Genomic DNA, 18544 nt, shown 5'->3' on the forward strand with positions numbered 1-18544 from the left:
AGAGAGAGGGAAAGAGAGAGGAGAGAGAGAGAGAGACAGAGAGAGAGAGACAGAGAGACACAGAGAGAGACAGAGAGACAGAGAGACAGAGAGAGAGACAGAGAAAGACAGAGAGAGACAGAGAGAGACAGAGCGAGGGAGGTGGGCAGGGGGTGCATATACATACATAGAAGAATAAAAACAAAATAATTTAAGTTCCACAAAGCTTACAGGGACATTTTAAAGGTAACTTCTATGAATTGATATGGGAGGATCTTCATATAATTACCGTCTTCGTATGTGAATAGAAGAAGCAGTAATTCCTTGTGTTACCATTTAATAGAAGGACACTTACAGGAGCTGGCATCCACTGAAGTATGCAACAATAATGTAGCCATGCTGCAATTTAGGATCCTGAGCAAGACTCTGACACAGTTGGGAGCAAGCATCCAGGACTTGGTTCTCTACATCCTAAAAAAAAAAAAAAGGAGCAGTGAGAAATGAAAGGATGAGACTCTTAGTAACCAGAACTTCTCTCAGGGGAACTAACTAAAGTTGTGTTTGGGGGTTGGAATGATAATGTTCTCCATTGGCTCAGCTATTTAACATGTGGTCCCTAGTTGGTGGTGATTTTTTAGGAAGTTATGGGGAGGTTTAGCCTTGCTGGAAGACATATCACTGGGGTGGGATTGAAGGCTTCACAGACTTGCTTCACTTCCATTTTGCTCTCCTGTTTCATGCTTACAGTTGAAGCTTTGTTCTCTCACCTTCTGCCATGCCTTTTTGCCATGATAGGCTCTTATCCCTTTGGCACCATAAGCCCATATAAACTCTACATAAGTTGCCATTCATTATGGTATTTTTATCACAGCATTAGCAATGTAACTCATACAGACTGAGACCATCATATGTCCTCTAGGTTAATGAGCATGATGGCACATGCCTGCAATCCTAACACTAAGGAGTTTGGGGCAGGAAGATCAAGTTCCTGGCTGGTCTGAGCTATAGAAAAAAATCCTGCATCCCAATAGAAAATGATACAAACCCAGTAGGGATGTGTTTTGCAGGGTGGAGCTTTCAAATAGCACTGTCTATCAAAGTCCTCAGCAAATGCCACGGGGAAGGAGCTTGCATCTTGTCTTCATCGTATTATTCCCATGCTGTAGAGACTCGACATCAGTTCCAGATTTTGGTGTTTCCTTAGAGGTTGTCATGGAAACCATGATTACGAAGATCTCTAACCAACAAGATCAATGATGAAAACATATGAATGAAAACATTGCATTTAAAAGATTTATTTAACTTATTATTTCTTGTGTATGGGTATTTTCCTACTTGTATATCTTTGCATCTCCTGTCTGCAGTAACCTCAGAGGCCAAAAGAGGATCCCAGGCCCTCAGCAACTAGAGTAACACACAGCTGTAAGCTGTAATATGTGCTGGCAACAGAAGCCAGGTTCTCTAGTCTCTTAACCATTAAGCTATATTTATTCAGCCATGAAAACAGGAATTTCTATTATCCAACATTGTAACACAATATAAAAAGAGATCTTAGTTTTGTATTTTTACACTGAAAAAAATATTAAAATTAATTTTTTCTTTATTAGATATTTTCTTTATTTACATTTCAAATATTATCCCCTTTCCTCGTTTCACTCCTGAAAACCCACTATCCCATCCCACCTCTTCCTGCTCATCAACCAACCCACTCCTGATACTCTGTTCTGGCATTTCCCTTCACTCGGGAATTGCCTTCACAGGACCAAGTGCCAACAAGGCTACCCTTTGCTACATATGCAGTTGGAGCAATGGGTCCCTCCAGGTGTATGCTTCGTTGGTTGTTTAGTCCCTGGGATCTCTGGGATTACTCCTCCTAGGGGCCTAAAAACCCCTTCAGCTTCTTGGGTACTTTCTACAGCTCCTTCATTGGGGGCCCTGTGCTTCATCTAATGGATGACTATGAGCATCCACTTCTGTATTTGCCAGGCACAGCTCACAGAAGACAGCTTTATCAGGCTCCTGTCAGCAAGATCTTGTTGGCATCTGCAATAGTGTCTGGTTTTGGTGGCTGTTTATGAAATGCATCCCCAGGTGGGACAGTTTCTGTATGGTCATTCCTTCAGTCTCTGCTCCAAACTTTGTATCTGTAACTCCTTCCATGGGTATTTTGTTTCCCCTTCTAAGAAGGACGGAAGTGTCCATATTTTGGTCTTCATTCTTTATGAATTTCATATAGTTTGTGAATTGTATCTTGGGTACTTTGAACTTCTGGGCTAATATCCACTCATCAGTGAGTGCATATCATGTGTGTTCTTTTGTGATTTGGTTACCTCACTTACAATGATATCCTCCAGATCCATCCATTTGTCTAAGAATTTCATGAATCCATTGTTTTTAATAGCTGAGTTATATGTAACTATATATAAAAACTATATAAAACTATACACACACACACACACACACACACACACACACACACACAGATATATAAGCTAGCTCTATTGTGTAAATCTACCACATTTTCTGTATCCATTCCTCTATTTTTCTGTATCCATTCCTCTGTTGAGAGACATCTGGGTTCCTTCCACCTTATGGTTATTATAAATAAGGCTTCTATGAGCATAGTGGACTCTGCAGGTTCTCACAGCTATTGCAGCCACAGGAATAGAACAGATCCAGGCACAGCTATCCAGCAGGCTGAAGAAACCCATCTAGGCTCAACCTGACCCTTTCCTGAAGACACTGACCTTATCTTCCCTCCTCTGGCAGAAGCAGCCCTCCTTAGAGATCCATGGTGCACCCTGGCTCCCCAGAGCAAGCACTGGAGGAACACTAGACTTCGAATGGTTACCACATCCACATGAAGCTTAAAGCTTGAGGCAGTGTGGTAGTGCTCAGTCTTGACTCTTGTGCTTCATCACTCAAGCTCTTGCTCTTCACATCCAGCCTTCCTGTCTTTCCACAGACTCAAGCTGACTAAAATATGTGTTACTATAAGTCCCCATTTTATAAGAAAATCATGATATACAAGCAAGGTTGTGTATGTGTTTGTGCGGATGTTTTTATTCTTCATTTTCTGTAGCCAGAGCAGACCTGTGTAGCTTTCAACTCTCAGATACCTTCTTCTGGAAGTGCAGGTCGTCTCAGGAGGTTAGAAGAGGGCATCAGATCCCCTGGAATTACCGTACAGGGTGAGCCACAATGAATGTGCAGTGAACATAATTCTTGTCCTGTGTATGAGCAGCAAGCAATTTTAACTGTTGATCCATCCCTCTGACCTCCAGACAATTGTTTAAAAAAATTGTAGCTTAAGAGATGTTTAATCAAGAGTTTTAATATGAAATATTGTCTTTACCATTATGTCTTTTGAGTGGAACATGAAATGCATATTACACAGTTGTATTTACTGTCTGTCCTATGATGTTAACAACTTCTTATAAAAGCCTGTGGTCACTTCTTAGTCCAAAGTTAAGTTTTACCCGGACAGAACCAGATATATTCCTGTTCTACTACTTCAAAATCCATAAGAATCTTCTGTGTGTTTGTTAAAGAAAGTTTGGAGAAATGTATAAAGAAATAAAATGAAGAGTAATTCTATCCCCAAACACATTGATTGATATTTTATAGCAGATTCATTGACTACTATATAATGTAAGTATTCCACTAAAACACAAAATGATACACTTCCAAACACATATTAGAAAAGCAAGAGTTTCCTAGATGACCATAGGTGCCTGTAGCTCTGAGTTCAGTGGTGGCAGCAATGGGGCATGATGATGTAATTTAATTTGACCACTCCAATTTCTAATTTCCTATGTTAGGTACGTAAATGTTTTATTCTTACTTATATATGAACACTATGTATCTGCATTTTAATGTTTTAATAAAAAAAAGCAAAGATTGTTCTTCCTAGCACGGACATGGTGGCTCATAGTTGTCTATAACTTCAGTTCTAGGGTATCTATCACCCTCCTCTGGCATCTATGGGCACTGCATGCACATGGTGCACAGACATAAATGCAGTAAATGTAAGATGTTCCTCCTTAGGCTTACCACAACCTGTTTAGTCAGGGAAATTACACACAGTCCTCTGACTTCTGAGTTTGTCTGTCTATGTAAACCTAAAAGTCCATACCTTGCCCTACTCTCCAGTCTGCCAAGGTACTTTCCCAGTGAGACTCCACATAACCCACTTCTTCCCAGCATATACTCGGTATCTGACCTACACAGATGCTTTTAACTTCAGAGCAACTTTCAATCCTCGTTTTCTCTGCTGCCCAGATCTGCAGGTTGTCCTCTTTTTATAGCTCATACACTCTACTGTATCGTTCACATCCCGACCCACCTTACAGGTGTTGAGTACATGGAACCTCTCAATAGCTGTCTGGAATCAGATACATTTCCAATTTAGAACCCTCTCTGCCCAGGCTGCTCTCTCCTCTGAATCCCTACTTTGCATCTCATCTTCCATCTAAAACCCTTCCTTCCAAACTTTTGTGAGAAATCTAATCTTAGCTGGACATGGTGGTGCATACTGATAATACTAGCACTTGGGAGACAGAAGCTGGTGTATCACTGAGATGAAGGCCAACCTGGTTTACAGAGTGAGTTCTAGGAACAAATGAGGACTCAGTAATACCACTACTGGGCATATACCCAGAAGATGCTTCAATATGTAATAAGGACACATGCTCCATTATGTTCATAGCCACCTTATTTATAATAACCAGAAGCTGGAAAGAACCCAGATGTTCCTCAACAGAGGAATGGATACAGAAAATGTGGATCATTTACACAATGGAGTACTACTCAGCTACTAAAAATCAATGAATTCATGAAATTCGTAGGCAAATAGATGGATCTGGAGGATATCATCCTGAGTGAGGTAACCCAATCACATAAGAACACACATTATATGCACTCACTGATACGTGGATATTAGCCCAGAAACTCAGAATATCCAATATACAATTCACAAACTACATGAAACTCAAGAAGAAGGAAGGCCAATGTGTGGATACTTTGATTCTGTAATATATAAAATGAATTGAAGACCATCCAGTATCTTCCCCCTTCGAAAAGGACTTTCCAAACTGTACTAGCAGGCCAAGTACAGAGCCAGATAAGGAAGCTGGCTGACTATACAAATGTAAAAACATAGTTTTAGCGGTCAAAATGATTAAACCTGCAGCTACCAAAATAATATTAGGTGTTCTCAGAGAAATTGCCATCACAAAAATAACAGTTCTCAGAAGAATTCTCCTACCCCCACCCCACACTGAATTCTGAGAAAAAAACCCACAAACTGCCCTGACCTTGCTAGGATTCCCTGTGATGTTAATAGCTGTGACATTAATAGCTGCCTCATAACTTCAAAATGTACTATTACTTTGCTGATCAATTCATAATAACCTACCATGGGGGCAAGCAAAATGAGTCAGTAGGCCAGAGGTAGTCACTATGCAAACCAACCAATGTCTGAAAAGGTTACTTGCTACACCAGTTAGAATAAGACAGCTACCTTGTTGCTCAAATCTGCACCTTAAAAGGTATTAAAAAGTGTGTTCTTTCTTTGTTCTGGGTCTCTCCTCTGGCCTGCATGCTGAGAGGGGAGTTCCCAACATGTTAGATCAATAAAAACCCTCATGCTGTTTGCAGCGATGGCAGTCTCTGTGGTCTTTGTGAGTGAGGGTCTTTTGATGAACTCCAACAGATACTTCTTAGAAGGTAAAACAAAATACCCATGGAAGGAGTTACAGAAACCCTGTCTTAAAAAACAAACAAACAAACCAAAACAAAACATTAAGATCCAGTGTTGTGGAATCCCACTGTACCAGAGATACATTCTTCTTAAAGATTCACTCAAATATTTTCAATGCACTTCAGGAAAAAAAATTGAGCTCATACCTGAACAAAATGACTCTACAGTGAGAGAAAGAATCTAGCCATAGAACACAATGTATTACAGATTGGAAGCATGGGGAACAAGAGTCTGGCTATAAACCTGATTTCAGCTTCCATACAAAGAAGGCATGTTTTCTTCTTCTTTTTATTTTAATGAAAGCGAAAATTTTAAATATTAATTCACTTCATAGTTAGTGAATCAATGAAGCTTTAATTGGTACAGAAAATATCTTTAAATTGCTTTAAAGGAAAAAGTACAAAATTGGCTAAATGATTTGGTAAACAAGAACCTACTAAGAGCAAAATAAAACTAGTAAGAAAGTACAGATACATATGAAAAGACTCTACTAGAACTTGTGAAGAAATTATAGTCGTGGTTCATCCACTTTATAAAATTATTTATGCAGCACTGTTTGTATAAAATATGTTAAATTAACAACATCAAGATAAACAAAAATTGTTTCTAAAGTGAGTCAGTTTGGCTATTCAAATAGCAAATTGACTTGGTCAGTGGGTATAAGTACAATCTAAGCTCAGATCTTATAGTGGAAATTAAAATTCCCATTCAGTTACTGTTATGAATTTTTCATGGTTTGTATGTACTTATCATAGATTTCTTTCTAGTGCATGATGATTACATGTTATGGCCTTTCTTTTGCACTTTCTATTCAATGACTCACATTATGGTCTGGTCACAGGCCTCCTTTTCTTAGTCTTTTTCTCTATTTTTGATGGTATTTTTCAGAGACTTACACATCTAGAATCCAAGGTACTAGCCCCTTTGTCTTTAAATACATCAAAATATCTGTCTATGTGTTTACTTGTAGTATTCCATACAGCTATTTAAACATCAATAAATGCCTTTGTGGTTAAACAATATAAAGGTATATATCTGTTCACATGTAATTATTATAATAAAACTCAAGAAGATTGTTTGATAGCAACTTGCCTTTGAATGAGTCATGACTACCAAACCCATATTCTTTTGACTGAATGTTACCAATTCTTAGTTCCTTGTGTTGACTAGACTGTTACTCTACATTGTTACATGGAATGTTGAGATTAGAACTGACAACCCAGAGCTGGGCAGTGTTGGTGCATGCCTTTAATCCCAGCACTTGGGAGGCAGAGGCAGGCAGATTTCTGAGTTGAAGGCCAGCCTGGCCTATAGAATGAGTTCCAGGATAGCTGGAGCTATACAGAGAAATCATGTCTCAAACCCCCTGCCCCCCCAAAAAAAACCCCAAAAACAAAAACAACAAAACCAAAACCAAAAAAAAAACCAAACCAAACCAAACAAACAAACAAAAAAAATTGACAACCCAATATGGCAAAATAATGTGTTGGGTGGTTATGCTAATTATTTTATTTATTTTTTAACATATATAAGAAATAAATGTAATAAACCAAATACATGGACAAAAAATACAAGAATCATATGATCATCTCAATGGAAGCAAAAAAAAAAAGATTAGTCTTTGATAAGTTTCAACATGCATTCTTAATAAAAGCCCTAGAACAGGTAGGACTGTAGGAAACATATTCCAACATAATAAAGGTTATGTATGACAAACTCATGGCCAATATCATCCTAAATGAATAAAACCATTAATAAGCCCCATTAAAATCAGGAATGGAAGAGGACTGCCCACTGTCCCTAATGCTTCTCCATAATGTGATTGAAGCATTAGCTGGAGCAATAAGGCAAGAGAAGGGATACCAATGGGAAAATATTAAGTCAAATTATTTTCAATTGAAGATTATATTATCTTACACCCACTGTTCCCACAATTTGACTAGAAAAATTGTAGAAATTATTAATAATTTCAGCAAAGTGTTACAATATATAATTGACTTACAAAATTTACCAGTCTTAACAAAAGAGAGTATGAGTAACAAGCATGCTGAGAAAGAGGTCATGGACACACTCCTCTTCCCAGTTTCTCAAATAAAATGAAATATTTAGAATATACATAACAGAAGAGGTATAAACCTCTATAATGAAAACTTTAAATGTGTGAAGAAAGAGATTAAGAAACATACTAGAATTTGAAGAAATCCCAAGCTTGGTAGAATTAACGTCGTGAAAAAAGACCTTCCTACCAAAACAGTTACCGATTCAATGAAATCACAATCAATATCGTCATCTCATTCTTCACATAAATAGAAAAAAAACCCCTCAATTTGATATGGAACAACAAAAGATCCAGAATAGCCAATTAGTCCTAGATAAGTGTTTGTTTCTGTGCATTCTGCTCATTTTAAGGGCTAATTGGATCTGTTTATGGCCCAAAATTTATATATCTGTTTCTATTGAGTCGATTTTTTTTGATATTAGAATATTTACTACAGCTTGTTTCTTGGGATCATTTGCTTGGAAACTGTTTTCCAACATTTTACTCTGAGGTAGTGTTTGTCATTGTCACTTAGGTGAGTTTCTTGTATGAAGCAAAATGCTGGGTCCTGTTTACATATCCTGTCTGTTAGTCTATGTCTTTTTTTTGGGGGAGTTGAGTCCATTGATGTTAAGAGATACTAAGGAAAAGTGATTGTTGCTCCCTGTTATTTTTCTTGTTAGAGGTGGAATTATGTTTGTGTGGCTATCTTCTTTTGGGTTTGTTGAAGGATTAGTTTCTTGCTTTTTCTAGCGTAATTTCCCTCCTTGTGTTGGAGTTTTTCCTTTATTATCCTTTGTAGGGCTGGATTAGTGGAAAGATATTGTGTAAATTTGGTTTTGTCATGGACTATCTTGCTTTCTTCATCAATGGTAATTGAGAGTTTTGTTGGCTATAGTAGCCTTGGCTGGCACTTTGTGTTCTCTTAGGCTCTGTATGACATCTGCCCAGGATATTCTAGCTTTCAAAGTCTCTGGTGAGAAGTCCGGTGTAATTCTGATAGGTCATCCTTTATATGTTACTTGACCTTTTCCCCTTATTACTTTTAATATTCTTTCTTTGTTTAGTGCATTTGTTGTTCTGATTATTATATGTCGGGAGGAATTTCTTTTCTGGTCCAGTTTATTTGTAGTTCTGTAGGCTTCTTGTATGTTCATGGGCATCTCTTTCTTTAGGTTAGGGAAGTTTTCTCCTATCATTTTGTTGAAGATATTTACTGTCCCTTTAAGTTGGGAATCTTCACTCTCTTCTATACCTACTATCCTTAGGTTTGATCATTACATTGTGTCCTGGATTTCCTGTATGTTTTGGGATAGGAGCTTTTTGCTTTTTGCATTTTCTTTGAATTTTGTGTCAATGTTTTCTATGGTATCTTCTGCACCGGAGATTCTCACTTCTATCTCTTGTATTCTGTTGGTGATATTTGCATTTATGACTCCTAATCTCTCTCCTAGGATTTCCATCTCCAAGGATGTCTCCTTTTGTGATTTCTTTATTGTTTCTATTTCCATTTTTAGATTTTGGATGGTTTTATTTATTTCCTTTGACTGTTTGATTGTATTTTCCTGTAATTCCTTAAGGGATATTTTGTGTTTTCTCTTTAAGGGCTTCTAGCTGTTTACCTGTGGTTTTCTGTATTTTTGTTAATGGGATTATTTATGTCCTTCTTAAAGTCAATCACCATCATGAGAAGTGATTTTAGATCTGAATCTCGCTTTTCTGGTGTGGTGGTGTATCCAGTACTTGCTATGGTGGGAGAATTGGGTTCTGATGATGCCAAGTAAGCTTGGTTTCTATTGCTTGTGTTCTTGTGCTTGCCTCCTGCTATCTGGTTATCTGTAGTGCTACCTGCCCTGGCTGTGTCTGACTGGAGCCTGTGCTTGCCATGATCCTGGTTGTGTCAGAACTCCTCAGAGCTCAGCTGTCTGTGTGATCCTGTGATCCTAAGATCCTGGGTATGTCAGAGCTCCTGGGAATCAAGATGCCTCTGGGATCCTGAGATCCTGGTGTGACCAAGCTCCTTGGATCCTGTGATCCTGTGATCCTGTGTATGTTAGAGAGCCTGGGAGTGGAGCTTCTTCTGGGTGTTGTGGGACTGGCTGCAGAGTTCACACATAAGGACTGCTTAGGACACCTGCCCAGGACTGAAGGAACTTGTGCCACTGGTCGGGCAGAATTCCTGGGTGTCTGTGTCCAGTTGGTCCCAGTTACTTCTGGTGTTGGGGCAGATGTTGTGTCCTTTTCCTTAACTGATCTTATATGAACATAAAAATAATGTAAGATAATACTTGAGTTCACAGATCTTTTTAAAAAGGAATTTGAATGTGTACTTCAAAAGCCATTATAATAAAAATACAAGTTAATTTAAAGCAAGTTGTTTAGTCAATTTTTAGGAGCATTCCCTTCAGTGTTACAATAGGACCCAAGAAAACACAGTATAGCTCTCCTGGAGTTGGTGACACACCAGGATGGTATTTTTTAGTTCCATCTATTTGCCTGAGAATTTCACAAAGTCATTGTTTTTAATAGCTAAGTACTACCCCACTGTATAAATGTACCACATTTTCTGTACCCATTCTTTTGTTGAGGGATATCTGGGTTGTTTCCAGCTTCTGGCTATTATAAATAAGCATACTATAAACATAGTGAAACCTGTGTCCTTGTTATATGTTGGAAAATCTTTTGTGTATATGTGCAGTAATGGTATAGCTGGGTTTTCAAGTAGAACTATCTTTAATTTTCTGAGGAACTTCTAGATTGATATCTGTTGGGAACTAATGAGAGGTCCCTGGGGAAGACAGGGAAGGGGGGGAAGGCCCATGCCTCACCAGAGTTCCACCTATACTCTGGTCAGGCAAATGTAGAAGAGCTGCCATATGCTTTCCACTCAGTACCAGGAAGGCATCTAAGATTCTGACCCACTCTTCAGGGAGTGAACAAGGAGCAGCCCAACCTGAGAGCCCTGGAGCTACTTTCCTAAAGCCCCAGGTTTATAGGAGAGAGGGAAGAGGGAAGAGAGGTTCCCACACCGGTGAGAAGAGTGCAGTGGATCTTGACTAGAGCACAGGAAGGCCTTCCATCAGGAGATTAAAAATGGCTCATTAGGAGAAAGCCTATCCGATCTTCCAAGTGCAGTGGACCTTGATGAGCAGAGACATTCTATGGTTTTAGAGCTTTATTGTAGAAAGACTGGGAGAAAGAGAGAAGATAGAAGAGAGAGAGAGCAAGAGAGAGAGAGAGAGAGAGAGAGAGAGAGAGAGAGAGAGAGAGAGAGAGAGAGAGAGAGAGAGAGGGAGGGAGAGATAGAGAGAGAGATAAGGCAGGAGAGAAAGAGAGTAAGAGTAAGAGTGGATAGGAGAGAGGAAAAGGGAAGACAGAGAGGAGAGAAGTGTGAGACAAGGGGGAGAGGTAACAGAACAAAGGAAAGAGAGAAGTGAGAGAGGGAGGAGGGGCCAAACAGCCCATTTTAAAGTATGCTGTCTTATCTTACTGTTGCTAGGTAACTGGGGATGAGTTTAGCCTGAAGGTCAGGAGCATGGGACATTGTCTAGCCATGCTTTTCTTGTGAGGGCTGTGGTGGGCAGTAACTTAGGCAGGAGTCAGAGTTCCAGGAGCATGAGGGAATGCCTACCATGCCATGTAGGTGAATTATTACCCTTCTGGGGTTCAGACTTCAGCTCAACTGGAGACTAGCCTGTCTGTGCATAGCCCAATACCCCACAGATTTCCAAAGTGGTTTTACTAGCTTGCAGTCCCATCAGCAATGGAGGAGTGTTCCTCTTTCTCCATATCCTTGCAAGTATCTTCAGTCACCTGAGTTTTTGATCTTAGCCATTCTGACTGATCTGAGGTGCAATCTCAGGGCAGTTTTCATTTGCATTTCCTGATGACTGATGTTGAACATTTCTTTAAGTGCTTCTCTGCCATCTGAGATCCCTCAGTTGAGAATTCTTTGTTTAGCTCTGTGCCCCATTATTTAAATTGGATTATCTGGTTCTCTGGATTCTAACTTCTTCAGTTCTTTTTTTTTTCCTTTTCCATTTTTTATTAGATATTTAGCTCATTTACATTTCCAATGCTATACCAAAAGTCCCCCATACCCACCCACCCACACTCCCCTACCCACCCACTCCTCCTTTTTGGCCCTGGCGTTCCCCTGTACTGGGGCATATAAAGTTTGCGTGTCCAATGGGCCTCTCTTTCCAGTGATGGCCGACTATGCCATCTTTTGATACATATGCAGCTAGAGTCAAGAGCTCCGGGGTACTGGTTAGTTCATAATGTTGTTCCACCTATAGGGTTGCAGATCCCTTTAGCTCCTTGGGTATTTTCTCTAGCTCCTCCATTGGGAGCCCTGTGATCCATCCATTAGCTGACTGTGAGCATCCACTTCTGTGTTTGCTAGGCCCCGGCACAGTCTCACAAGAGACAGCTACATCTGGGTCCTTTCGATAAAATCTTGCTAGTGTATGCAATGGTGTCAGCATTTGGATGCTGATTATGGGGTGGATCCCTGGATATGGCAGTCTCTACATGGTCCATCCTTTCATCTCAGCTCCAAACTTTGTCTCTGTAACTCCTTCCAAGGGTGTTTTGTTCCCACTTCTAAGGAGGGGCATAGTGTCCACACTTTAGTCTTCATTTTTCTTGAGTCTCATGTGTTTAGGAAATTGTATCTTATATCTTGGGTATCCTAGGTTTTGGGCTAATATCCACTTATCAGTGAGTACATATTGTGTGAGTTCCTTTGTGAATGTGTTACCTCACTCAGGATGATGCCCTCCAGGTCCATCCATTTGCCTAGGAATTTCATAAATTCATTCTTTTTAATAGCTGAGTAGTACTCCATTGTGTAGATGTACCACATTTTCTGTATCCATTCCTCTGTTGAGGGGCATCTGGGTTCTGTCCAGCTTCTGGCTATTATAAATAAGACTGCTATGAACATAGTGTAGCATGTGTCCTTCTTACCAGTTGGGGCATCTTCTGGATATATGCCCAGGAGAGGTATTGCGGGATCCTCCGGTAGTACTATGTCCAATTTTCTGAGGAACCGCCAGACTGATTTCCAGAGTGGTTGTACAAGCCTGCAATCCCACCAACGATGGAGGAGTGTTCCTCTTTCTCCACATCCACGCCAGCATCTGCTGTCACCTGAATTTTTGATCTTAGCCATTCTGACTGGTGTGAGGCGGAATCTCAGGGTTGTTTTGATTTGCATTTCCCTGATGATTAAGGATGTTGAACATTTTTTCAGGTGCTTCTCTGCCATTCGGTATTCCTCAGGTGAGAATTCTTTGTTCAGTTCTGAGCCCCATTTTTTAATGGGGTTATTTGATTTTCTGAAGTCCACCTTCTTGAGTTCTTTATATATGTTGGATATTAGTCTCCTATCTGATTTAGGATAGGTAAAGATCCTTTCCCAATCTGTTGGTGGTCTTTTTGTCTTATTGACGGTGTCTTTTGCCTTGCAGAAACTTTGGAGTTTCATTAGGTCCCATTTGTCAGTTCTCGATCTTACAGCACAAGCCATTGCTGTTCTGTTCAGGAATTTTCCCCCTGTGCCCATATCTTCAAGGCTTTTCCCCACTTTCTCCTCTATAAGTTTCAGTGTCTCTGGTTTTAAGTGAAGTTCCTTGATCCACTTAGATTTGACCTTAGTACAAGGAGATAAGTATGAATCAATTCGCATTCTTCTACACGATAACAACCAGTTGTGCCAGCACCAATTGTTGAAAATGCTGTCTTTCTTCCACTGGATGGTTTTAGCTCCCTTGTCGAAGATCAAGTGACCATAGGTGTGTGGGTTCCTTTCTGGGTCTTCAATTCTATTCCATTGGTCTACGTGTCTGTCTCTATACCAGTACCATGCAGTTTTTATTACAATTGCTCTGTAGTAAAGCTTTAGGTCAGGCATGGTGATTCCACCAGAGGTTCTTTTATCCTTGAGAAGATTTTTTGCTATCCTAGGTTTTTTGTTATTCCAGATGAATTTGCAAATTGCTCCTTCTAATTCGTTGAAGAATTGAGTTGGAATTTTGATGGGGATTGCATTGAATCTGTAGATTGCTTTTGGAAAGATAGCCATTTTTACAATGTTGATCCTGCCAATCAATGAGCATGTGAGATCTTTCCATCTTCTGAGATCTTCTTTAATTTCTTTCTTCAGAGACTTGAAGTTTTTATCATACAGATCTTTCACTTCCTTAGTTAGAGTCATGCCGAGATATTTTATATTATTTGTGACTATTGAGAAGGGTGTTGTTTCCCTAATTTCTTTCTCAGCCTGTTTATTCTTTGTGCAGAGAAAGGCCATTGACTTGTTTGAGTTAATTTTATATCGAGCTACCTCACCGAAGCTGTTTATCAGGTTTAGGAGTTCTCTGGTGGAATTTTTAGGGTCACTTATATATACTATCATATCATCTGCAAAAAGTGATAGTTTGACTTCCTCTTTTCCAATTTGTATCCCCTTGATCTCCTTTTGTTGTCGAATTGCTCTGGCTAATACTTCAAGTACTATGTTGAAAAGGTAGGGTGAAAATGGGCAGTCTTGTTTAGTCCCTGATTTTAGTGGGATTGCTTCCAGCTTCTCTCCATTTACTTTGATGTTGGCTACTGGTTTGCTGTAGATTGCTTTCATCATGTTTAGGTATGGGCCTTGAATTCCTGATCTTTCCAGAACTTTTATCATGAATGGGTGTTGGATCTTGTCAAATGCTTTTTCTGCATCTAACGAGACGATCATGTGGTTTTTGTCTTTGAGTTTGTTTATATAATGGATTACATTAGTGGATTTTCGTATATTAAACCATTCCTGCATCCCTGGAATAAAACCTACTTGGTCAGGATGGATGATTGCTTTAATGTGTTCTTGGATTCAGTTAACGAGAATTTTTCTGAGGATTTTTGTATCGATATTCATAAGAGAAATTGGTCTGAAGTTCTCTATCTTTGTTGGATCTTTCTGTGGTTTAGGTATCAGAGTAATTGTGGCTTCATAAAATGAGTTGGGTAGAGTACCTTCTACTTCTATCTTGTGAAAAAGTTTGTGCAGAACTGGAATTAGATCTTCTTTGAAGGTCTGATAGAACTCTGCGCTAAACCCGTCTGGTCCTGGGCTTTTTTTTTGGCTGGGAGACTATTAATAACTGCTTCTATTTCTTTAGGTGATATGGGACTGTTTAGATGGTCAACTTGATCCTGATTCAACTTTGGTACCTGGTATCTGTCCAGAAATTTGTCCATTTCGTCCAGGTTTTCCAGTTTTGTTGAGTATAGCCTTTTGTAGAAGGATCTGATGGTGTTTTGGATTTCTTCAGGATCTGTTGTTATGTCTCCCTTTTCATTTCTGATTTTGTTAATTAGGATTTTGTCCCTGTGCCCTCTAGTGAGTCTAGCTAAGGGTTTATCTATCTTGTAGGTTTGGGTCTAATATCCACTTATCAGTGAGTACATATTGTGTGAGTTCCTTTGTGAATGTGTTACCTCACTCAGGATGATGCCCTCCTGGTCCATCCATTTGGCTAGGAATTTCATAAATTCATTCTTTTTAATAGCTGAGTAGTACTCCATTGTGTAAATGTACCACATTTTCTGTAACCATTCCTCTGTTGAGGGGCATCTGGGTTCTTTCCAGCTTCTGGCTATTATAAATAAGGCTGCTATGAACATAGTGTAGCATGTGTCCTTCTTACCGGTTGGGGCATCTTCTAGATGTATGCCCAGAAGAGGTATTGCTGAATCTTCCAGTAGTACTATGTCCAATTTTCTGAGGAACCGCCAGACTGATTTCCAGAGTGGTTGTACAAGCTTGCAATCCCACCAACAATGGAGGAATGTTCCTCTTTCTCCACATCCTCGACAGCATCTGCTGTCACCTGAATTTTTGATCTTAGCCATTCTGACTGGTGTGAGGTGGAATCTCAGGGTTGTTTTGATTTGCATTTCCCTGATGATTAAGGATGTTGAACATTTTTTCAGGTGCTTCTCTGCTATTCATTGTTCCTCAGGTGAGAATTCTTTGTTCAGCTCTGAGCCCCATTTTTTAATGGGGTTATTTGATTTTCTGGAGTCTACCTTCTTGAGTTCTTTATATATGTTGGATATTAGTCCCCTATCTGATTTAGGACAGGAAAAGATCCTTTCCCAATCTGTTGGTGGTCTGTTTGTCTTATTGACGGCCTCTTTTGCCTTGCAGAAGCTTTGCAACTTTATGAGGTCCCATTTATCAATTCTTGATCTTACAGCAAAAGCAATTGCTGTTCAATTCAGGAATTTTCCCCCTGTACCCATATCTTCGAGGCTTTTCCGTTCTTTCTCCTCTATAAGTTTCAGTGTCTCTGTTTTTTTTTTTTTTTATAATTAGGCATTTTTCTCAATTACAATCCAATGCTATCCCAAATGTTTCCCATACCCTCTACCCCACTCCCCTAACCATCCAGCGCTTTGCCTGAGCATCAGCAGCAGATATCTCGGTTCCGGGACTCCGCCGAGTGTATCCTGCACAGGCAGCTGGCCATTTTCCTGGCCAGATGATAGGGATCTGCCCGGCGTGGGAGCATTTTGCCTGAGCATCAGCAGCAGACATCTTGGTTCCGGGATCCCGCTGAGTGTATCCTGTACAGGCAGGTGACCATTTTCCTGGCCAGAGGATAGGGACCTGCCCGGCGCGGGAATGCTTTGCCTGAGCATTGGCAGCAGACATCTTAGTTCCGGGACCCTGCCGAGTGTACCCTGCACAGACATCTTAGTTCCAGTACCCCGCCGGTTGTATCCTGCACAGCTCCAGAGAATACCAGATGGCGAAAAGCAAACGTTAAGAATCCTACTAACAGAAATCAAGACCACTCACCATCATCAGAACGCAGCACTCCCATGCCACCTAGTCCTGGGCACCCCAACACAACCGAAAAGCTAGACCCGGATTTAAAAGCATATCTCATGATGATGTTGGAGGACATCAAGAAGAACTTTAATAACTCATTTAAAGAAATACAGGAGAACACTGCTAAAGAGTTACAAGTCCTTAAAGAAAAGCAGGAAAACACAACCAAACAGGTAGAAGTCCTTATAGAAAAACAGAAAAACACATCCAAACAGGTGATGGAAATGAACAAAACCATAGTAGACCTAAAAAGGGAAGTAGACACAATAAAGAAAACCCAAAGTGAGGCAACGCTGGAGATAGAAACCCTAGGAAAGAAATCTGGAACCATAGATGCGAGCATCAGCAACAGAATACAAGAGATGGAAGAGAGAATCTCAGGTGCAGAAGATTCCATAGAGAACATCGGCACAACAATCAAAGATAATACAAAACGCAAAAAGATCCTAACTCAAAACATCCAGGAAATCCAGGACACAATGAGAAGACCAAACCTACGGATAATAGGAGTGGATGAGAATGAAGATTTTCAACTTAAAGGGCCAGCAAAAATATTCAACAAAATTATAGAAGAAAACTTCCCAAATCTAAAGAAAGAGATGCCTATGAACATACAAGAAGCCTACAGAACTCCAAATAGACTGGACCAGAAAAGAAATTCCTCCTGACACATAATAATCAGAACAACAAATGCACTAAATAAAGATAGAATACTAAAAACAGTAAGGGAGAAAGGTCAAGTAACATATAAAGGCAGACCTATCAGAATTACACCAGACTTTTCACCAGAGTCTATGAAAGCCAGAAGAGCCTGGACAGATGTTATACAGACACTAAGAGAACATAAATGCCAGCCCAGGCTACTATACCCGGCCAAACTCTCAATTACCATAGATGGAGAAACCAAAGTATTCCACAACAAAACCAAATTCACACTATCTTTCCACGAATCCAGCCCTTCAAAGGATAATAACAGAAAAGAAGCAATACAAGGACGGAAATCATGCCCTAGAACAAGCAAGAAAGTAATCTCTCAACAAACCAAAAAGAAGACAGCCACAAGAACAGAGTGCCAACTCTAACAACAAAAATAAAAGGAAGCAACAATTACTTTTCCTTAATATCTCTTAATATCAATGGACTCAATTCCCCAATAAGAAGACATAGACTAACAGACTGGCTACACAAACAGGACCCAACATTCTGCTGCTTACAGGAAACCCATCTCAGGGAAAAAGACAGACACTACCTCAGAGTGAAAGGCTGGAAAAGAATTTTCCAAGCAAATGGTCTGAAGAAACAAGCTGGAGTAGCCATTTTAATATCGGATACAATCGGCTTCCAACCCAAAGTTATCAAAAAAGACAAGGAGGGACACTTCATACTCATCAAAGGTAAAATTCTCCAAGAGGAACTCTCAATTCTGAATATCTATGCTCCAAATGCAAGGGCAGCCACATTCATTAAAGACACTTTAGTAAGGCTCAAAGCACAAATTGCACCTCACACAATAATAGTGGGAGACTTCAACACACCACTTTCATCAATGGACAGATCGTGGAAACAGAAACTAAACAGGGACACAGTGAAACTAACAGAAGTTATGAAACAAATGGATCTGACAGATATCTACAGAACATTTTATCCTAAAACAAAAGGATATACCTTCTTCTCAGCACCTCACGGAACCTTCTCCAAAATTGACCATATAATTCGTCACAAAACAGGCCTCAACAGATACAAAAATATTGAAATTGTCCCATGTATCCTATCAGACCACCATGGCCTAAGGCTGATCTTCAATAACAACATAAATAATGGAAAGCCAACATTCACGTGGAAACTGAACAACACTCTTCTCAATGATAACTTGGTCAAG

The 18544-nt window shown here is 39.8% G+C and overlaps 1 protein-coding gene across 1 annotated transcript in view; it reads right to left on the reverse strand.

Moving 5' to 3' along the window:
- Positions 1-330: 330 nt before the first annotated feature.
- Gm12880 (predicted gene 12880) overlaps positions 331-18544 on the reverse strand; it is a 104225-nt gene continuing 86011 nt past the window's right edge. Inside the window, exons 2-3 of the mRNA XM_030253990.1 lie at positions 1121-1216; positions 331-452 (exon numbers count right to left, since the gene is read on the reverse strand). Of these exons, the coding sequence (XP_030109850.1) occupies positions 331-452; positions 1121-1216 (218 nt within the window). The remainder of the gene's footprint in view (positions 453-1120; positions 1217-18544) is intronic.

Source organism: Mus musculus, chromosome 4 (assembly GCF_000001635.26).
Source record: "Mus musculus strain C57BL/6J chromosome 4, GRCm38.p6 C57BL/6J".
NCBI lineage: Eukaryota > Metazoa > Chordata > Mammalia > Rodentia > Muridae > Mus > Mus musculus.